The sequence below is a fragment of the Alternaria atra genome (assembly GCF_907166805.1).
Source record: "Alternaria atra isolate CS162 genome assembly, contig: 32, whole genome shotgun sequence".
Taxonomy (NCBI): domain Eukaryota; kingdom Fungi; phylum Ascomycota; class Dothideomycetes; order Pleosporales; family Pleosporaceae; genus Alternaria; species Alternaria atra.
The window spans coordinates 555,370-574,424 of NW_025091331.1; the positions used below are offsets into that span (position 1 = coordinate 555,370).

The window sequence follows — 19,055 nt, forward strand, 5'->3', positions numbered from 1 at the left end:
ATGAGTTGTGTAGAGTCCAGGCTCCAACGCTCACAGATAATCATATGGAACGCTATGCGAGCCAAGTCTGTAAGACAATTCGCGTAGGCTTTTATTCAATCTTTGCATATAGATCGGAAGATAATGATCTTCTGCCGTTTCGATGCGTGCTTTCTAGGTGAGTAGATAGGTCATGTAGCTGCAGATGAACGTTGCGCCTTCACTTTCTCCACCGTTACATAGGGCAAGACTCAAGCATGCTTTAGTGAATGCATCGAAGTATATCTAGGCAAAGACGTGTGAAGCACCGTTTACCTCTACTCGCGGCATTGGCTTTCCTTCCACATTTTGTGGTCACTGCATTCTGGCCCTCAATCGAACTTCTCTCTGCATGTCCCTTTCCAACCGTAGCAGTGTCTCAATCTACCAGCTACCACATTGTCCACCATGCCCCTCGAAACCCACTACACAGTACTCGGAATCAGCCGTTCAGCTTCCACTGAAGAAGCCGAAGCCGCATACCATGCAATCTTGCTTGCAAACCATCCAGACAAGACTCAGCATCTAGCTCTGCCTGCGCGTGGCTTTGCCGAATGGCATATTTGCGCGGCCCAGGCTGCGTATGAAGTACTGCTTGATCCGGAAAGGGCAGCGAAGTATGATGCCAAGGTAGGGATTCAGGATTCTTTTGATAGTGGTGATACTTGGGGAAGGCCGTGGGATGGTACTTCTTTTGGTACGTCGGAGCCGGAGCGTGGGTTTCCTTCCCATCACTCTCGTTCCAGTTCCTCAAACGATGCTGAAGAATACGATTTTGTGGATGTAGAAGAAGATGAGACTAGCCCTGATAGTGCTGGAGGATATACCTCCTCTCCTCCGTCCTGCACCGATCAAGCATCTTCTTATCACCCACAAGCAGAATACTGCCATGGCCTAACTCGCACAACAACCGATATGAATATCGAACTCAAAGGCTGGAGTCTCTACCTCCTCCTCTTCATGAAATTCCGCTTCCTCAACACCGTCACTGCACTACTCACCGGTAGTGACACGCGAACTATTGCTCTCGAGCTGCATCTCGAACGCAACAAGAGCTATCGCCCGATCAGCCCAGAATCTCCCGTTCGGAAGAACCCTGAACTCATTATTGATATTGAGTACATTCCAAACGGAGCGAGAGGTGTTAGTAATGACCAAACTGTCTTCAAGGAAGTGACAAAGGATTCGTTGACCCTGTCTATCTGTATAACCTCCACTCCGTTCGACGTAAATCAGTTTACCATCCCGCCATGGATGTTTGGCTTCGACTTCGATATGAACGGTCATCCCGCGGCTTGGGGTCGTAAACGCGGTACGTGTATCATTATCACTCAGGATAAGCAGAGTATAGCGGATACGCCGGAGGATGTGCTGAAGAGGGACGTAGGTTTGACGGTGAATGTGTTTTGTGGGTTGGGTGATGAGAAGTTTACGGGTGTGGAGTATATGTTCAACCTCCTTTAATCTGGTAAAAGATGGGATGAAAGGTGAAGTGCTCTGTGCGGTGGCCAAGTTGAAGAGGCAAATGTGACTCCAGCATTGAAGGGAGTCAATACCAAACACTCATAGTTGAAGGATATGACTACCACGAGAGCGATTCATGCTGTGAAGAGAGCCTGGCTATAAGAACAAATTTTCTCATGGTCGAAATGTGGTCCAAGCTATATCCTCTCCGCAAAGCGAGTGTATTAGACAAGACATAAGCTGGAAGATGATAATCTTCGTCGCGACTCGCCTCATTGTTACTCGTTCTGGCATATACCCCTCCCCTTAAGCCTGTACGATATTGTGATACATGCCACAACATGCCCCCGAACAAGCATACTTTCCTGTCTCAGTCGAATACCAGAGATGTCTTGGCCAATCGAGTGTTGCGCTTTGGGGCATAAACAGTATCCCGCTTCTCGAAAGCCTCATCCCCTTCGTCGCCCTGCTTGCGTCGTGAAAGAGGCGAGTTGCCTTCGTGTGTCACTCAGCGCTTAGAGTCGGCAAAAGAGCCAAGCTGGTATCAACAGTCACAGGCCTAATCAGTTACCTGTGAAAAGAAAATATGGAAATCTAGTAGGCCGTTGGTGTCTTCGTTCCTGCGTCTGCAGCCACGCTTGACTGAAACAGGAGAGCACAAAATATGGTTGCGATTGGCGTTGTAAAGAGAAACTGCTCATGAGTGGATTAACTGATAGCGGTTGCGGTTTTCAGAGATATGTATGGAGAACCCAGCAACACCGCTCAATGTCTATACGAGCAGTTTCCGACAGGAACCGAAGTGTAGGCGCTGGAATTGAAAAGACAGGAGGATGAGAACCGTGTTTGTATTCTGGCGCGCAGACGCCGCGACCCGCATGCAGGGGCCCTTGCTCTATGTGCTTGGCAAACCCTCTTCCAGCATGAGCGTCGTGTGTCTTGCTGCGTCACCACAATTGCCTCAACATTCGCCCTCCAAAATTGGAACCTCAGACTCTCAAGTTCAATCTGTCCAACAGAAAACTATCAGCGGCAAATGTTATTACTATGATATGGTTATCATCGCTGACACAAAGTCGCTCTCTTTGGCGTAGGGTGGGGACGGAAATGACAACCAGCAAAGTACCACCTGTACACTACCGAGGATCTGAACATGATCCTCCCGTGATATAAAATGCAAAAACTGACTCTAACCTACTATGTAAGGTAGACCGGAAAACGGTCCCCGTCTCTGCGCAAGTACCCCGCGACAGCGTCCATTCTAGCGTTCGCTACCCCGCCACGCTATCGGAGGGCATCTGGAGGAGAGCATAGTTGCTGGACGATTTACTGGTGAACGAAAGGTACGGATTGTCGACAATGGCCTGATGGCGATTCTCCGAGTGACGTATCAGTGCTGTCGGCAGCATGGGTACTTGGTGATCCCCACCGAACAGTGGATACTTGACAATATATTTACTTGGTGCTGCAGCATCTCCTACTCAAACCCCGTAGTCTTTTCACATGCTCGTCGCTCATCATTATGTCTACACAAGACCATAGCTCACATCTTCTCTCATACATAACACTACCTAATGTCATTCTAGCACTCGTAGCATATACTGCTGTCACAATACTCTACCAGATAACCTATTACCGGTTTTTCCACCCGTTACGGCACTTTCCTGGTCCCTTTTGGGCCAGCGTAACGCGTCTATGGATAGCTTACCACAATATCAAAGCTGATGAATGCGAGCTCGAACTCGCCTTGCACCGCAAATATGGCCCGGTTCTGCGAATCACGCCTACCCTACTCTTGGTTTCCGACGCCACCAAGTTACCTGAAGTGTACAATCGGCAATCGAACAAGTCAAACCACTACATTACCGGCAGTTTTGGGAAGACTGAAAGTCTGTTTAACATGCGCGAACATAAGCATCATGCGCATTTTCGCAAGATCGCTGCTGGCCCTTACAGCTTTAGCAATGTGAAGAAAATGGAGGGGCTAGTAGATGTTCGCATTGAGCAGTGGATCGATAAATTGGAGGAACTCTTCGGTAATGGCAAGAAGTTTGACTTTGCGCCTTGGGTATGCTTCACTCTAATTACGTAACGATAACGAGTGGCACTAATGCTTTGATGTGTAGGCAGTGTACATGGCATACGACATCATATCAGAAATCGGCTTTGGCGCCCCTATTGGTTTCATAGAGACCGGCTCAGATATCGACGGCCTGATCAAGGGCTTCCACGATGGCCTGCTTCCCTTCGGTCTCATGGCTCGGCTTTGGCCCTTTACACAGTGGGCAAAAGCGACATGGCTCGGCGAGAGATATCTTGTCGCTAAGCCTGAGGATGATTCTGGCATCGGCACACTCATGCGCTTTCGTGATAAGCTCATCGCACAGCGACTTAAAGATATCGAGGCCGGTAAGATTGAGAGAGTCGATCTGCTACAGACTTTCCTGGACGCGAAGACGGAAGACGGTGCGCCGCTACAGCTGGATTATATCAAGGCTGAAATCCTTCTAGTGTTGCTTGCCGGTGCTGATACCACAGGCACTGCGTTTCAAGCGATGATTGCATACATCACTTCTGATGCTCAAGTATACACCAAGTTGATGGAGGAGATTGATCGCGTCACTCGTGAGGGAAAATTGAGTCCCATGCCACGGTACGACGAAGTAGTTGAGCATTGCCCATACTATGTCGCGTGCGTCAAGGAAAGCATGCGGTAAGCCACTCTCATCTCCTCCGCGATTATTCCGACTTTCTCACGCCTACAGTCTCTGTCCCTCCGCTCCCAACATCTTCCCTCGTCTCGTTGGGCCATCGGGTATGCACCTACATAATCGTTACGCTCCACCGGGGACCGAAATAACTTGTAACCCCTGGCTCGTGCACCGCGACGAGAAGATCTACGGCACAGATGCCTGCGACTTCCGTCCGGACCGCTGGCTCGAGAGCGATGAAAAAGCAAAAGAATACAACAAGTATAACATGACCTTTGGTTATGGTGCAAGAGTTTGTCTGGGTAAAGATATTGCTCTTATGGAGTTGTACAAGGCCCCGCTCCAATTTCTGAGGACGTTCAAGATTAACATGGATAAAGATCGAAAGGGCAAGTTTGTTGTCAAGGGTGGTGTCGGTTTTTGGGAGGATATGTGGATTGGAATACAGCGACGGACAACATGAAATTAAGGTGGCGCTTCAACGTATGCTGGCCTGCGCAAAGCATTGTAAATGAGATGATGAACGATTGAGCCGTATGAGTTCGCTCGATGATGAGATGGCGTTCTAGATCTCACGTGTTGGCGCGATGATTCCCCGCTAGCGCGGTCTTGGACGAAACAATCCGAAACGCCCGCAATTACACTACGAATCTTACGGTCCGCGCCTCAGCTATCCCACCACTCGCAGCACTCAGCTGGTCTTGGTATAGGCCCATTGTCCCCACATTGGGGCGCACTGAAGATGTCTCCGAGATGATCCTCCATTGCTGCCGAATTCTTGGTCCAGGCCTCAGGCCCCGGCGGAGATGGCTTGTTTCGTAGCGCGCTTGGTATATAGGAGGGCGACTCCAACATGACGACGAGCCCTACCGCTTCCACGATTTTTGAATCGATTTCGTTCCTTTTTCCGTCGTTTATTGACCCTGACCTTGTTCGCTGGTCGTTCATTCATTTCGTCACTCGCTTGTCCGTTTACCCCTTCGCATCATGATGCGTTCAACTTTCTTTTTCTCCCTGCTTGCGGCCACAGCCTTTGCCCAGCTTTCCGAGAACAACTTGAAGACCTATGTCGGAAGTTTGAAGCTTTCTGCACCCTTCAATCCGATCAAAGAAGCGTACTGGACTGGACTCCCGCATCATCGCCGCACGCCCTTCGCCGTCTCGCCAGATGGCAAATCAGCATACCTTGCGTACCTAGACGCTTCCGAGACGGACGTGCATATCCAAAAAGTCGACCCTTCTACCTTTGCAGCTGTAGGTGATGCAGTGACTGTCACTGGTGGAAAGGAAGCCGGTGGCTTGGTTGCACACAATGACGGTTTCGCTCTACTCACCAACGAGGCCATGCCGTCAGGCACAACCAACGCGCCCCCTGACAGCACCCCAGTAGCTGTCTTGTACCGCTACACCGCGGGCAAGCAGACGTTCAAGACGTTTTTGGGCGGCCCTGATAACGTCGGTGGTATGGGCGCACTGGCGTCCCCGGACATGAACGGAGATCTTGCCTTTTCTGAAGCTACTGGCATGTACGGTGCTTACTTCGTCGTCACTGCCTACTCTGGCTCTGCTCAAGGCCATTTTGGTGACGCTATCCAATACGTTAGCGAGAACGGCACGCTCGAGCAAATCCAGGGTGCTAGCTCAAGCTGGGGCTGCTCACACAACACCGGTATCGCATTCGAGGCCGCTGATTCCGTTCCTTTTCCCAGCATCTGCTCCGAAGACCAAGGCGCCATCTGGCTTAACACCGGTGGCACCGGAATGGACAAGAGCGGTGTCAAGATCTCCAACGAGAACGTCCAGAATGGTGCCGGAAACGAGGCCATGGGCGGCATGTCCGGCTCGTACAGTGGCCTCGCACGCTTCATTGACAGCGACTCTTACATCTTCTCATGGGTATCGCGCGGTGCAAAGGATCTGACCGAGAACGAGTGGATGGGCGCAGGCTACACCAAGTCCTTCAACCGCACCGTCAACCGCAATGTTGCCATCGCTACCTTCTCAGACAAGAAGACCATTGTTGGCGAGCAAGCTACCTCCGAGCTTGGCCCTGACGGTGACTCTCAGGTCAATTGGATCACCACTGGCTCTGCGGATTGCCAAAATGCCCACGTGGCCGCCTTTGATGGTTCTAACGCTGTCGTTACTTGGGAGGAAATTGCTGAGCCAACTTGTGAGTTCATTGCCATGGGCTGCAAGGGTGCCTTCACTGGTTCCTACTTCCAGCTTGTCAAGGACGGCAAGAAGGTTGGCGAGCCCGTCAAGTCTATGGACGTCTATGTTGCTGGTGATATGGTAACCATGGCTGATGGCCGGGTATGTTGGCCCTATGTCGACATGAAGTGGACACTCGACGCGGAAGTACGTAGCCCAGCAAACGTACAGGCTATCAGCTTCGCCTGCATGGGTCTGAGCGGTAACAGTGGATCTACTGCACCTGCTTCATCAGCTCCCGTTACTTCCAAGGCCCCCGTCGCTACCTCTGCCGCTGTCGTAGAGTCAGCTCCCGTCAATGAAGTCGCCGAATCTACTGAACAAACCCCAACTATCGAAACACCTGCTGAGTACGCTCCAACACTCGCCCCGAACCCGATCGAGTCACTGCTCCCCATAGCTCCGATCGTCTCCGTCATTACATCCGCCCTTGAAGCCATACCCTCTGGACTGCTTCCCGACAATGATCTTCCAGCCCCTTTCTTGTCAATCTTCATCCCGGCGTCGGAGTCTTTCAACCCCTCTCTTGCACCTGCTTTCACCGAGAGTGCTAAGACACCCCTTCTGTCCATTGAGCCAGTGTACTCCAGCACGCCTAGCTCGGCGGTTGCTGAGCCCACCAGCTCCCCTGAATACCCAGCAGCTACTCCCATCGTCGAACCATCTCAATCCGCAGCCTCAACAACGCGCACTGAAGACAAGCCCCAGAGCACTCGCGTACCCCTTGACGCCACGCTTTCAGAGGATCTTCCTCCTTACCTTGTTGGTACAGGCTCAGCCACCTACCCCAGTGGAAGCGGTATGCGCCCCTCTGGTATCCCATACCCCACTGGCACTGGTCGCCCAGACTGGTTCCACGGTAGTCGTCCAAACGGCAGCTTCGGCTGGGGTCGTCCAAGGCCTTCCGGCATGTGGCCTGCTCACGGTTATCCCCGACCTACAGGTGGTTTCCATTACCCTTCCCGACCCTCTGCAGCTTTTGGCCATGAAGGTGCGGTGGGCGCCAAGGCCAGCAAAACGCCTTGCACTTTGGAAACTAGGGTGAGACCTACGCCTACCGCTCTAGTGCGTTAGAGAACAGACGTGAATTATGAAATGTCGCAATATCGTTCACATTCTTCTTGCTCAATTCATGTATATATCTTATCTTCCACAGACCTCCAGGTGGGGTAACTCCAGTAGCTGCAATTGATAGTCGATGCATCGCCAGCAATGATTCCCAGTGCTTACTTTCCTGTCTTACGTGCGCTCGTTGGTTTTGAATCTTGTGTTAATGTGGCTAGATGTAGGCTAAACGATTCTTTTAGAAGGCTAGTCCATTGAGAACGTTGTCCCAAGTCATGTCTATCAGTTGCTCTGAATCGATACGATTGCCTGTATCGCGTTCTCAGTTCCATCGCTCAAATCGCTCCATGTTAAGCGTAACGAGTGCGCATCTCGTCTCTACGAGGTTGTGCCATGACAAATGTGCTTACTCTCACCTACACACACACGCACACTCACAAGCTTGCTTTCTTACTGTCTCTAGTTAACAGCTTTTACGTACCTGGTGACACGCCACCAGTACTTAATCAACTCAGCCTAATTACTCGCAACGATGGCGGAGAGCACCAAGCTTATCACGATCGATGCAAACGGCGACACCATACTCACGCTAAAGGACATCCACTGGAAGCTGCCGGCATGGGAAACATCAGTGGATGAATTGAAGGAGAAGAACGACTTCTTGATGGACGGGAATAAGCGATGAACATAGCAAGTATACTATGCTCGCCGTTCCATTGCGGCATGGTGCGCACGTATAGTGGGTCGACTCGCCAACGTCGTAGTGGCTATGGGAAGCCACAGCAGATCTTGTATCGCATGATGTCTGCATGGCGTCGCGATTGTAGCCATCTTCCATATCTGACGGAGCTGGGATGAATCTAGGATGTGACACCTAAGGGGATGAGAGAGATGCAACTGCTCACGGAGAGATGGCCTCCGCCAATGACGGCTCCTCGACCCTGTCCAACGTTAGCCGCCAACTTCGCACCCCTTCACGCACCGTTTCCAGAAACACCACCTGTACATCATGCTTTCCATCGCGGCAATACGCTCACATTATTGAGACACCTCATCTCTGAATACCATTCGTCTCATCGCATTAGGACAATCGTATACACTATGGAGGCCATGAGTGTTGGCGATGCAGCTCAGCGGCGTCGTGTGACGCGAGCCTCCAATAATGCGTGCTTGCCATTGTTTTGGCGCTGACAACGAATAGATTGCTGCACGACTCCGCACTGATAACTGACCAGGCAGATGTCATTGGATACCCCGCTCAAGTGAAAATAATGGATGTGCAACATTGCGTGGAGGTGAGCTATACACCTCAACGCACTCGTGCGTTGGAGGAGTAACGTTCTGATTCCCCGCTCCAAAGCTGCCTACGTACTATTAATATTATCAAATCTGTGACTACAATTTCCCTCCCTGTATATCTTCGGTCATGGCACCCATCGAATACATCATCGATCCCGACCGAGACACAGTCATAACTTTGAGTAATCCATGTTCGACTTTCGCGCCTTGGGAGCTGGAACAGGAGGGTGAATCTAGCGTTCCACCTGATACAGCACAGGATATATCAGCCCAGCAGGATTTCTTTGAGATGCCAGTATCCACAATAAGTAGGCCAAGATCCAAGAAGGAAAAGATGGCGGCCAGAAGGGCAGCGCAGAAATGCATTAACGATTCTGATGAAGCTCCAGATACCGCTAGCCCTCTAGAGCCTGATCTTACCGAGCAAGCCTATGAAGCTGGTGTACACCTCTTCGATGAGTCGACCATGGTTGAAGTGTCCTCTTCTGAAAGCCACACTGGAGTCGTGTCTGAAGAGCGTGCGCCATCACCAAGCGAGCCCCAAGAGCCTGTCGGGCCTGAGGAAGTGTCCATTCGTTACTATGTGTCTTCACGCCACTTGATGCTTGCGTCGCCGATGCTCAAGCGAGCATTGTTAAAGGATGGGTTTGCCGAATCGCGTCGAGACGGTACCGATGGCCTTTACCATGTAGAGGCTTCCGATTGGGACCCAGAAGCATTTCTCATCGTTTTGCGAATCGTTCATGGTCGCAACAAGCAGGTTCCGCGAGAAGTGACTCTGGAAATGCTTGCCAAGATCGCTATTCTGAAAGACTACTACAATTTCGGACAAGCTCTCGATCCGTTCACCGACGTATGGATTGAAAGGCTCGCTAAAACACCTATACCAGCGGTCTGCTGCAGGAACGTAGTGTTATGGGTCTGGGTGGCATGGGTGTTCGATATCGAAAAGCAGTTCCTGGAGGCCACAACCACAGCCATTCAACAGAGCACTGACTCCTTTCCGACATTGGGTCTACCTATCCCTGAGATTGTATCAGGTTCGTATGTTCTTCGTTCTTAAAGATACACAATACTTACACTCCGTAGGTGAACTCGACTCTAAGCGGTACCAGGCAATTGAGTCTGTCATGGAAGGCCTTCATCAACGTCTTGAGATATATCGTCGGACCGATTATGTTTGCCCACGCGAATCTCAGATGTCCCTTCAATGCGGCTCTTTCCTTCTCGGGGGTCTGATGAGAGAGTTGAGTCGTCTGGGTTTCTATTAGCCACGGCCTGATATTCCATTTCCTGGACTGAGCTTCATCACAATTTGCGAACAAGTGCGAGCCATGAGATCTCTGCGTTGGTACTCAGGATATAAAAGCCGTGACAGTCACCCATGTATCTTGAGTGCTTCAATGGCCACCCTGATAAAAGATGTATCGGATGCAGTTGGAGGGCTAAACCTGGGCGATCTCAAACGGAAACGGGGTGAGGGAGCGATACAACATGTGCATAGCTTTAATGGAAGATTCCGCATGCCTAAGTGCATGACACCGTGTCGCTGGACCATCTTCACCCCACAATTCTCAGCCGGAAGCGACGAAGGGAGCTAACCCGGATACAGTCTAGTGCTGAAACAGGGGTCCAATGTCCGATATCAGAAGTCAGGAATGACACCTTAACTATCACTCGAGTTGCAAACCTCCCTTTACTTCGACAATGCCACGATGAGCGAAAGCCAGAAGCTCCTGCATGAGCATCCTTCAGACAGCGACTCAGAAGCCGAACACGAGCGCAAAGCGAGTCCGCGACACCTGTCTCCATCTCCTGCATCATCGCGAACCACATCCGCGTCCCCAGCACCACCAGGGTCACGACCAAATGGCAACATCAAGCGACAATCCTCCTTTGCACAACCTCGGCCCGATGGCGCACCGAGAACGCCAAATCGGGTGCGCTTCGAGGAACCCAGGAGGAGCATGAACGGAGATACCAATGGCGGCGACTGGCTGGAGATGGACGGAGACGACTATATGGATGGCGATGAAGGGCGGGAGAGAGTCCAGCGGCTTCCTCTGCTCACCGGAATCGAGGCGCCGAGTGTTACCGTCGCAGAACAATCGTTCAATCCGGAAGACCACCTAGAGAACGCACAACCACGGAGCGGCATGCGGAGCGCTTTCATGAATATGGCAAACAGCATAATGTATGCACCTGAATACAGAGACATGAGGAAGGAAGCTAACACAGAGCAGAGGAGCTGGTATCATCGGCCAGCCGTACGCTGTTCGCAATGCAGGCCTCCTGACAGGCACCGCCCTCCTCATCGGCCTTACCGTCGTAGTAGACTGGACCATACGGCTTATCGTCATAAATTCCAAACTAAGCGGTACCGATTCGTTTCAAGCCACGGTGCAACACTGTTTTGGGAAATCGGGGTTGATAGCGATATCCCTCGCGCAATGGGTCTTGTACGTTCACTCTATGTCGTATGGAATGAAGGATATTGACAGCATACAGTGCTTTTGGAGGCATGGTAGCGTTCTGCGTCGTAGTCGGGGACACAATACCAAGGGTCTTGGATTCACTATTCCCTTCTTTGGCGGATATGTCGTTCCTCTGGCTACTGACCAACAGAAGGGCTATCATGATCTTGCTTATCCTGGGCATATCGTTTCCACTTTCGCTTTACCGGGACATATCGAAGGCATGTACTGTGACCTAGTACAACGGCCGGGCTAACAATCTGTAGCTTGCCAAAGCTAGTGGCTTAGCACTAGTCAGCATGTCCATCATTATCGTGACTGTAGTCACGCAAGCTTTCCGCGTACCCGCCGAGTCCAAAGGCCAGCTTCGTGGCTCCCTCATTATCCGGTCCGGTATCTTCGAAGCAATTGGTGTGATAGCTTTCGCCTTCGTCTGCCACCACAACAGCCTCCTTATATACGGTTCCCTACGAAAGCCCACTATCGATCGATTTACACGCGTTACACACTACAGCACTAGCATATCCCTAGTCGCATGTCTTGTCATGGCCCTATCAGGCTACCTGACATTTGGCGATAAGACTCTCGGAAATGTGCTCAACAACTTTCCCAATGATAATCTCATGGTCAACATCGCGCGACTCTGTTTCGGCCTCAACATGCTTACAACGCTTCCACTCGAAGCCTTCGTGTGCCGAGAAGTGATGAACAACTATTGGTTCCCCGACGAGCCGTACCATCCTAATCGGCATCTCATCTTCACCACCACGCTCGTCGTCTCTGCCCTAACCCTCTCCCTTCTTACCTGCGATCTGGGTATCGTGTTTGAGTTGTTTGGCGCAACTTCTGCATGTGCATTGGCGTTCATCCTGCCGCCTCTTTGCTACATTAAGCTGAGTCAGAGAAGCATGAAGACTTATCTGGCTGGAGCTGTTGCGGCGTTTGGATGTACGGTAATGGTGATCAGTATCATCAAGACCACGAGCAAAACGATGATGGGTAACAGCGAAGGTGCCAAGTGTAGTTGAGCATCGTTGTATAATACATGTAGCGAGCATTGGGTGGCGTTTTGGTATACACATTGCATGTGCATGGCCCCCGAGTGCCGTCAGAGGTGTTCGAGGCCGACCTTGTTAGTTACAATACATTATCATCGCTAGGCGTTCATCTTCCTTGTCGTAGCTGCCCTTTCGGAATGTGGTGCTCAGCCTTTATATTGTGGTTTGAGTGAACAGCTACTTCGGTAGAGTTGTTACTACAACGACATGGAATGCGCTGAAAACCATACGATAAACATGCCCGCATACTACGTGGGAGTGTTGTGACTAACAGTGCGTCTTTGCTTTTCTACTAGCCTCGCTTCTCCAACAAGTGAATGCGCAACATCATGTTTCATGCACGAGCACAGGAACTCCACGCAGCGACTTGATGATGTCCAAGAGCACACCCAGTGCCACCCTTCCCAAAATTAAGCTCGACGAAGGCTTCCTCTCGTCTCTTTCGGCTGCAACGGCACCAAGTTTCTTGAAGTTGGAGTCTGGTTTAGCTCACTAGCTCTGCTCAAGTCCGGTACATCCAGGGTCTCCGGCAATGCATCCGGCGCAGAACGCGTACTCTTAGACCCACATAAACTTCAACACCACGCTAAACTCCAATTCACAATATCGCGATCGATGTTTCACGATAGTTGTTCTTCAAGCCGTCAGTTCATCTCGCAGACGAGCGATGACGATGCGGCTGCTATCTGTGATGTTGGAGGCGCTGATCACCCCCTGCTTCGGGGCATTGACGTCACTCGATGCGGGTTTCCGAACCTTGCTTTCGCGACCCTGAAAGACACCTGGGCGACACGACGAAGGAGCGCTATGACAGGGAGACTTCACATATAAGGCCCGGCATCTGTATTCCGAATCTTCTGCTCTAAACTCCAGACTCCATTATTTTCATCTTCTACAAACACTAGTCACCTAGACTCTGTACGGACTCTATCTTGCACCTTCTCACAACAACAACAACAACAACAACAACTACTACTCCAAACTACCAACATGCCTCTCTTCGGATCCAAGCGCGAGCCCAGCCCCCCACCTGCTCCTCCTCAAAAACACTCCATGTTCTCCAGGCGCCGCTCATCCTCCCCTTCGTACCGGGATACACGCCACAGCAGCTCCACCAGCCGCACTACCACCACACATACCTCGTCCCCTAAGCGGACATCCGGCATGTTCAGCCGTGGATCTGGAGATCCTAGCATTGCAACTGCGAAGCAAAGCTTGATGAACGCTGAGGCAGCGGAGAGGGATGCTGATCGTGCGCTTTTCGTTGCAAAGAACGCTGTAAGGGAGGCGAGAGAGCATGTTCATCGCTTGGAGAGGGAGGCCGCTGAGGAGTAAGTCGATGCGTGATTTGTGATATTGGGATATAGTACTAATCATCATACAGGGCAAGGCTAGCGAAGATCAAGCAGGGAGAGGCCAAGGCTCTTGGCAAGAAGGGCAAGTTGCTTGGAAGACACGACCATATCTAAGTCGACTTCATCGCCATCTTTCACGTACAGCCGTTGCTTTGATGACGATGCTGATGTGTCTGTTTTTTTTTTTGGTCACGATGTTCAATGATGTGAAGCGCGGAGTTGTTGGATCTCTTAAGTTATCATGAGCGCTTGTATAATACCCCTAATATCTCCATGCATATCCAATATCTACCAAGTGTTCGCTTCTCGTCTTGCTTGCTTTTGATATGTAGTCGCTTCAGTCAGCTTGGACAGTGGCGTAGCTCTTTCCAGTTTCCTACGCTCTCTTGCACCTGAGGGAAATCGGCAAGTAGATGGTCTTGTCAGTACTAAACTGATCTACGAAGACTCCCAATACTGCCTAAATGGCTTTTGTACCGCTCATCTGATGTCAGGTAACGTACATGCCTGTATATCAGCACTACACACTCTTATATCCTCTCGTAGCGATTCTGCTACGTCCTAATAGAATATCAAGAAGCTTCACCCCCCGACTTGACGCGAGAGTACATATACTACCTTCCTCATCAGTGATCATCATGTGGAACCCTAGGTGGCAGACCGGACGAGCGACAACAGTACGAGACGTTGTGGCCCTGAGAATGAAAGACTTTCACGACAAACGCACAAAGACTCTCTTCGCCCACATCCCACCAATACTCCGAGCCCGCCAACAAGAACCCAACTCTATCATTCCATCTCCTCTTGATAAACTCAACTAGCTAAGATGGCTCGCGAGAAGCGCCTCGCCCACAAGTCACCCGCCTCCCCCGCTGAGGCCAACCGCGACATCATCCTCTTCCAGCTGGAGTACGTCCGCAAGAATTATTCGACTGAACACCGTCGATCTTTGGTGAGTCATTCGATGTCAGAAGGGACATGTGTACCAGATGGCTTCGTAAGTCTTCGTCCCCCCGGCATGCCCAGAATCAGTCACTAACATTACTCGCCCACAGGCTACACAGATCGTCGCCGAAGCGCAGAAGCCAAAGCGTCAGCGTGACTTGGAAAAGGCTCGCAGTATCATCTACAGACGTCAAAACGGCCAGTCAGTCACATGGGCTGAGCTTGACTGGGCGAAGACAGTCTGCGCCAGGGAAGCCAAGTTAGAGCAAGCAGAGCTGGCGGAGACCACAGCGACCGAGATGAAGAAACAGCAGTGGCAGAAGGACCAGAAGCGAAGGATTCAGGAGACCATCGCTGCGAATAGAGACACTGTCTTCACTCAACGTATGCTCAACAGGATATTTTTGGACGAGGGCGACAAGTCCGATTCGGAGTCTGACAGCGACCTTGATAGCGTCGCTACTGATATCTCTGCGCTCAACCCAAATAGTACTCCGCAAGATGAGGGTACGGAGCGTCAGAAGACTCCCACTCGTGAGCTTGGCGACGACGAGATTGAGGTCGCTGAGGCTTCTGGGGAAATGGTAATTGCCAAGGTCAATTAGCAAGAACTTTGACACTGACATCAAGCAGACTCAAAACTCTTTCTCATCTTTAATCTCATCTCCAATCTCCCGCGCCATCGCCACCCTGAGATATGAGGTAGATCCAGCGGACCGTCCGTCGTGGCTAACCGGCCTCCCAAAACCCTTCCCACATCCCGCTTTAACCGCCCTCCAAGACAACGAAGTCACCATCCGCTTCTGGGACAACGAGATCGCGCGCCTAGGTAATATCCGCGCCTCACTCCCCCCACCTTCCGATCAGCCCTCAAACGGAGAGTGGATGTACCGTCACTTTGGCTCTACAATAGAAGTCATGAAGAAGAGTAGTATGGGCAAAGGGAAGGAGGCTACATCTGCGAGAGTATTGTGGGCGTATGTTGTTGATGGTGAAGAAGTGGAAGTTAGGCTGGATGAGTGGTCGATTGGGCATGATGGGCAGCCGTTGGGTTGGGGAGACATGAAGTGGAGGATTGGGCCAGGGGAAGGCATTGAGAGATGAGGGGGTGCTTGTGGAGCAGGAGGAGGAGGAGGAGCAGGAGGAGGACCAGAAGATCGGTGTCGCTGCTGGCAAGAGACAGAGTGAAGTAGATTTGGATGAGAGGGATGAAGAAGAGCTGGAGGATGGTGGAGAGAATGGCTTCAAAGCAGAGGCGCCGAGTTATGCCAACAAGGGTATGGCAGCTGAAGAAGACGTGATGGATTTCGAACAGCTCGGTGAAGATATCTTTGATGAAGATGTTTGGGCCAGAATCATTGATGTTGACGACGAATAGTAGCGGTGTTGTCCTCTTATGCAGCTTTCGCAGGATTCGGAGATCAGTGGTCAAGCAATGACACGCTGGAACCAAAATCCTGCAGGCAACTGATTTGGTCGATAGTCATGCAGCATCTCGAATATCTTCACACCTGACTGCGTCTAACGCGATGATCTGCCACAGGATGTGATTGGTCGCACCCCTCAGATGGACTCTCTTCCTAAATCTATTATCACCGCTATAGATAATTTTTCAAGGATAGAATAAATTGTTCATTTGTTCGACGAAGTGACATTGATTGTATGGACTGTATCCTGCCACACCTAGACACGATCGCTAACTCGACTATCCAATTATACCCCAGAACGGGCCCGGTGTATACAGACAATACCTCCAGCTGTGGTAGAACAATATACATCTCTGCTCTATCCCAATATCTACATGTTGTCGTGCCCCTCGAAAACTCAGATCAATCTCTGGCGAACCTGTGTTAGACAATATATCCAGTGACAGCGATCAGGACGCCTCCCAGAACACGATGGATGCCTCAGCCAGGCTCATCATCTCGACCGCCTCCGGTATCTCCACGTATGGTTTTGGCAAGGGCGCCGTCCACCTCTTATTCCTAGAGACTCTAGTTGTCGTCCCTCTGCTGCTGCTGCTGCTGTCGTGCACTATGGCCGTCCGTAAAATCACCCCCGGAGCCGCCGCAGCTAAATCTTTCTTGGTCGTCGTCCTTCTGATGGCCTCTTTTTGTGTTCTTTGTCGCAATATTTTCCTCAAGGCCTGTCTTTCGGAGCACCGTGTTACTCGGCCATCCATATGCGTGCCGAAGCCTTCCAAATGCCGCATGAGGGCTCTCAAATGCCGATAAATGTCCCACTGCGCCTCTCGCACCCTAGAATTGAGATTGTAACTGCATAGAATGATACAATGTACACTGGCTGAAACGTTCGGCCCCTCCCTCCCCGCTTGTTGCCCCCATAGACCCATTGACGCTCGTATTTTTGTCTGTGACTGCCGTGACTGCTGTCGCCGCTGCTATTGTCGCCCGGCTCGTGCATCGTAGCCGTTTCGGTGAACGACTGGAGCCTGTGATATGGTATTGATTGTGGACGTGTGCGCAAGGGCGAAAAGGCGGTCGAAAGAGAAAACCGGCGAGGGAGCACTGGCGATCAACTAATGGAAGGACTCGTTACGCTCGACGACTGGAAAAGGAAAGTTCTAATCCTGAAAAGATCTTTTTGCGGGAGTGTAGGTGGCAGACGAAAATATCCAGGCGTTGGCCATTTGCGCAAAGAAAATGGGTGGTGATTGCGGCGAGGCTCGGGAGTGCGAAAATGGCGATCACAAAGAACATTCAACAGTCTGTCTCTCTAACCTGTCTGCAAACTCGGTACTCGATATCGACTGGGCCGTGTATAGCCTTTGCAGTATCCTCGAAATTGTCCTTGTATTCGCTGATCCTGTTCGTGCTTCCGTGCATCTCCACAGACCTCTTGACTCGTTGCTACTGAATCCGCTGGAGTGTACAGTCGGCCTTGCAAATTGACTTGCACTTCGTCTCCTGATCCCATAGTGTATGACCCTGGCGTATCCTGATGTGATTCTTCTGGTATACTTATAGCCGTACGGCGCCTCCATGCATGTCTGTACAAAGTACTGCATGGTCAACGACTAACAGTCCGTCCTACAGTACAACACTACTGTACTGACATGTACTCTTCCTACGCCCAGGATCGGCTCTAGTTCGTAGCTCTACGGTGGTTTTGGTATGCGAAAAGCTGAGTTTGCGCTGAATCGTCGTAGCTCGTTCGTGCTCTCGAGACAGTAGCTCTACAGCGGCATTATCGATCTGCTCAACGGAGATACGAGGCCGTAGATCTTTGTTCGGTTAAACCCAGGGGCGTTCGCCATTCGGTAGTTGTTCGTGATCGTGACGTGGCAGGCCGTCGCGGGGGCCTTAGCGGTATACTACCTGCCTCTTCCGCGGTCAACTCGATGTTTCTCAAGCCTTCAAGCAGTGATTTTCGCCGGAGTCTCTGGGGTTTCACCCGGTCCGAACTGCGGTTTTACAGTCACATTATCAATTCTGCCCAGAAGAGTTGGAGGAGAGAGGTAGAGATCAGGGCTTCGTTGCTGTGCTCTCTCTACCTTGACACAAGCCCGCTGTCGTGATGCATATAACTGTTTATACCACCCCTGTGAAGCTCCCAGGGCGGACCTTGATGCTCCTCCACTCCTTCAGTTGGCTTTTGCTGTTGGGTCTCGGGCAATTCACCCCCTCCACGCTGTATCTCCGCCACCAACAGACGAAAAAGTCTCGGGGTGGTGCCAAAAGCAGCCCAGAATCCATGATATCCTCCGCCAACTTCTTTGGTGTTTCTATCTCAACTTGGCGGTGTTGCACTTGAACATTTACACTTCTCAAGTAAGCCCCAGCCACGCCGCACGGATGCACCTGCTTCTCTGCCTCACTCCTAGCTTCATGTAAACGTTCAGGATCCAGTGCATGAGTCTCTACCTAGCCCTGTTCATACCTTAACACTCATTATCCCCAGAACTTGTGGAGCAGTAGGGCCAGCTCCGCAAAGCCCCTACCAACCATCTCCAAGTTTCCTGCTGTTGATACGACCTCATGGGCATTCCGCAGCGCCGTTGATATCAAGTGGTGGTGAGAGTGAGGCAGCGAGCCTTAGCGGCGAGGCTGGCGGCCTGGCTAGAGGTGCCATATAAGCTCGCCCACCGACCTCCAGCTCCATCTCTTATACACCCCACCACCAAAGACTTTGCAGCGGCAGTACTGGGCATTCAGGGCTACTTCTAGCAGGGTCTCGCAGACGGAACGTCAGGGACAGAAAGTCCTACGCGTAAGTCGACTCTATACTAAACTCAAGTTCCTTTACGCACTCTCTCTAACAACCTTGTCAGCAACGGTGGGCGAATGCAAAGCTTTGCCGATCATGCGGAGGACCAAAGTGCCAGGTCCTCCGCATGATCTTCGAGCTAATGCTCGTCTTCATTCGGGTCCGCCCGCAGTGCCCATCAACGATGGACACATGGTTTAGTAAGTCGCACACTCACACTCATAA

At 51.3% G+C, this 19,055-nt stretch overlaps 7 protein-coding genes across 7 annotated transcripts; all 7 read left to right on the forward strand.

Annotated features, from left to right (window-relative positions):
- Positions 1 to 426: 426 nt before the first annotated feature.
- Positions 427 to 1,482, forward strand: ALTATR162_LOCUS9929 (uncharacterized protein; the record flags this gene model as incomplete). Its single annotated transcript, XM_043317565.1, has 1 exon — positions 427 to 1,482. The coding sequence occupies one exon, from the start codon at positions 427 to 429 to the stop codon at positions 1,480 to 1,482; it is 1,056 nt and encodes a 351-aa protein (XP_043173500.1).
- Positions 1,483 to 3,004: 1,522 nt separating this feature from the next.
- On the forward strand, positions 3,005 to 4,656 carry ALTATR162_LOCUS9930 (uncharacterized protein; the record flags this gene model as incomplete). The annotated part of the gene is made up of 3 exons (XM_043317566.1): positions 3,005 to 3,550; positions 3,609 to 4,195; positions 4,248 to 4,656. The coding sequence occupies 3 exons, from the start codon at positions 3,005 to 3,007 to the stop codon at positions 4,654 to 4,656; spliced, it is 1,542 nt and encodes a 513-aa protein (XP_043173501.1).
- Positions 4,657 to 5,180: 524 nt separating this feature from the next.
- ALTATR162_LOCUS9931 (uncharacterized protein) lies at positions 5,181 to 7,481 on the forward strand (the record flags this gene model as incomplete). Its single annotated transcript, XM_043317567.1, has 1 exon — positions 5,181 to 7,481. The coding sequence occupies one exon, from the start codon at positions 5,181 to 5,183 to the stop codon at positions 7,479 to 7,481; it is 2,301 nt and encodes a 766-aa protein (XP_043173502.1).
- Positions 7,482 to 8,898: 1,417 nt separating this feature from the next.
- Positions 8,899 to 9,864, forward strand: ALTATR162_LOCUS9932 (uncharacterized protein; the record flags this gene model as incomplete). The annotated part of the gene is made up of 2 exons (XM_043317568.1): positions 8,899 to 9,815; positions 9,861 to 9,864. 2 exons carry the CDS (start codon positions 8,899 to 8,901, stop codon positions 9,862 to 9,864), a joined length of 921 nt encoding a protein of 306 aa, XP_043173503.1.
- A 622-nt stretch (positions 9,865 to 10,486) lies between these two features.
- Positions 10,487 to 12,273, forward strand: ALTATR162_LOCUS9933 (uncharacterized protein; the record flags this gene model as incomplete). Its single annotated transcript, XM_043317569.1, has 4 exons — positions 10,487 to 10,965; positions 11,015 to 11,230; positions 11,280 to 11,475; positions 11,512 to 12,273. The coding sequence occupies 4 exons, from the start codon at positions 10,487 to 10,489 to the stop codon at positions 12,271 to 12,273; spliced, it is 1,653 nt and encodes a 550-aa protein (XP_043173504.1).
- A 1,020-nt stretch (positions 12,274 to 13,293) lies between these two features.
- On the forward strand, positions 13,294 to 13,772 carry ALTATR162_LOCUS9934 (uncharacterized protein; the record flags this gene model as incomplete). Its single annotated transcript, XM_043317570.1, has 2 exons — positions 13,294 to 13,634; positions 13,688 to 13,772. The coding sequence occupies 2 exons, from the start codon at positions 13,294 to 13,296 to the stop codon at positions 13,770 to 13,772; spliced, it is 426 nt and encodes a 141-aa protein (XP_043173505.1).
- Positions 13,773 to 14,484: 712 nt separating this feature from the next.
- On the forward strand, positions 14,485 to 15,981 carry ALTATR162_LOCUS9935 (uncharacterized protein; the record flags this gene model as incomplete). Its single annotated transcript, XM_043317571.1, has 4 exons — positions 14,485 to 14,655; positions 14,714 to 15,187; positions 15,237 to 15,625; positions 15,672 to 15,981. The coding sequence occupies 4 exons, from the start codon at positions 14,485 to 14,487 to the stop codon at positions 15,979 to 15,981; spliced, it is 1,344 nt and encodes a 447-aa protein (XP_043173506.1).
- Positions 15,982 to 19,055: the final 3,074 nt, after the last annotated feature.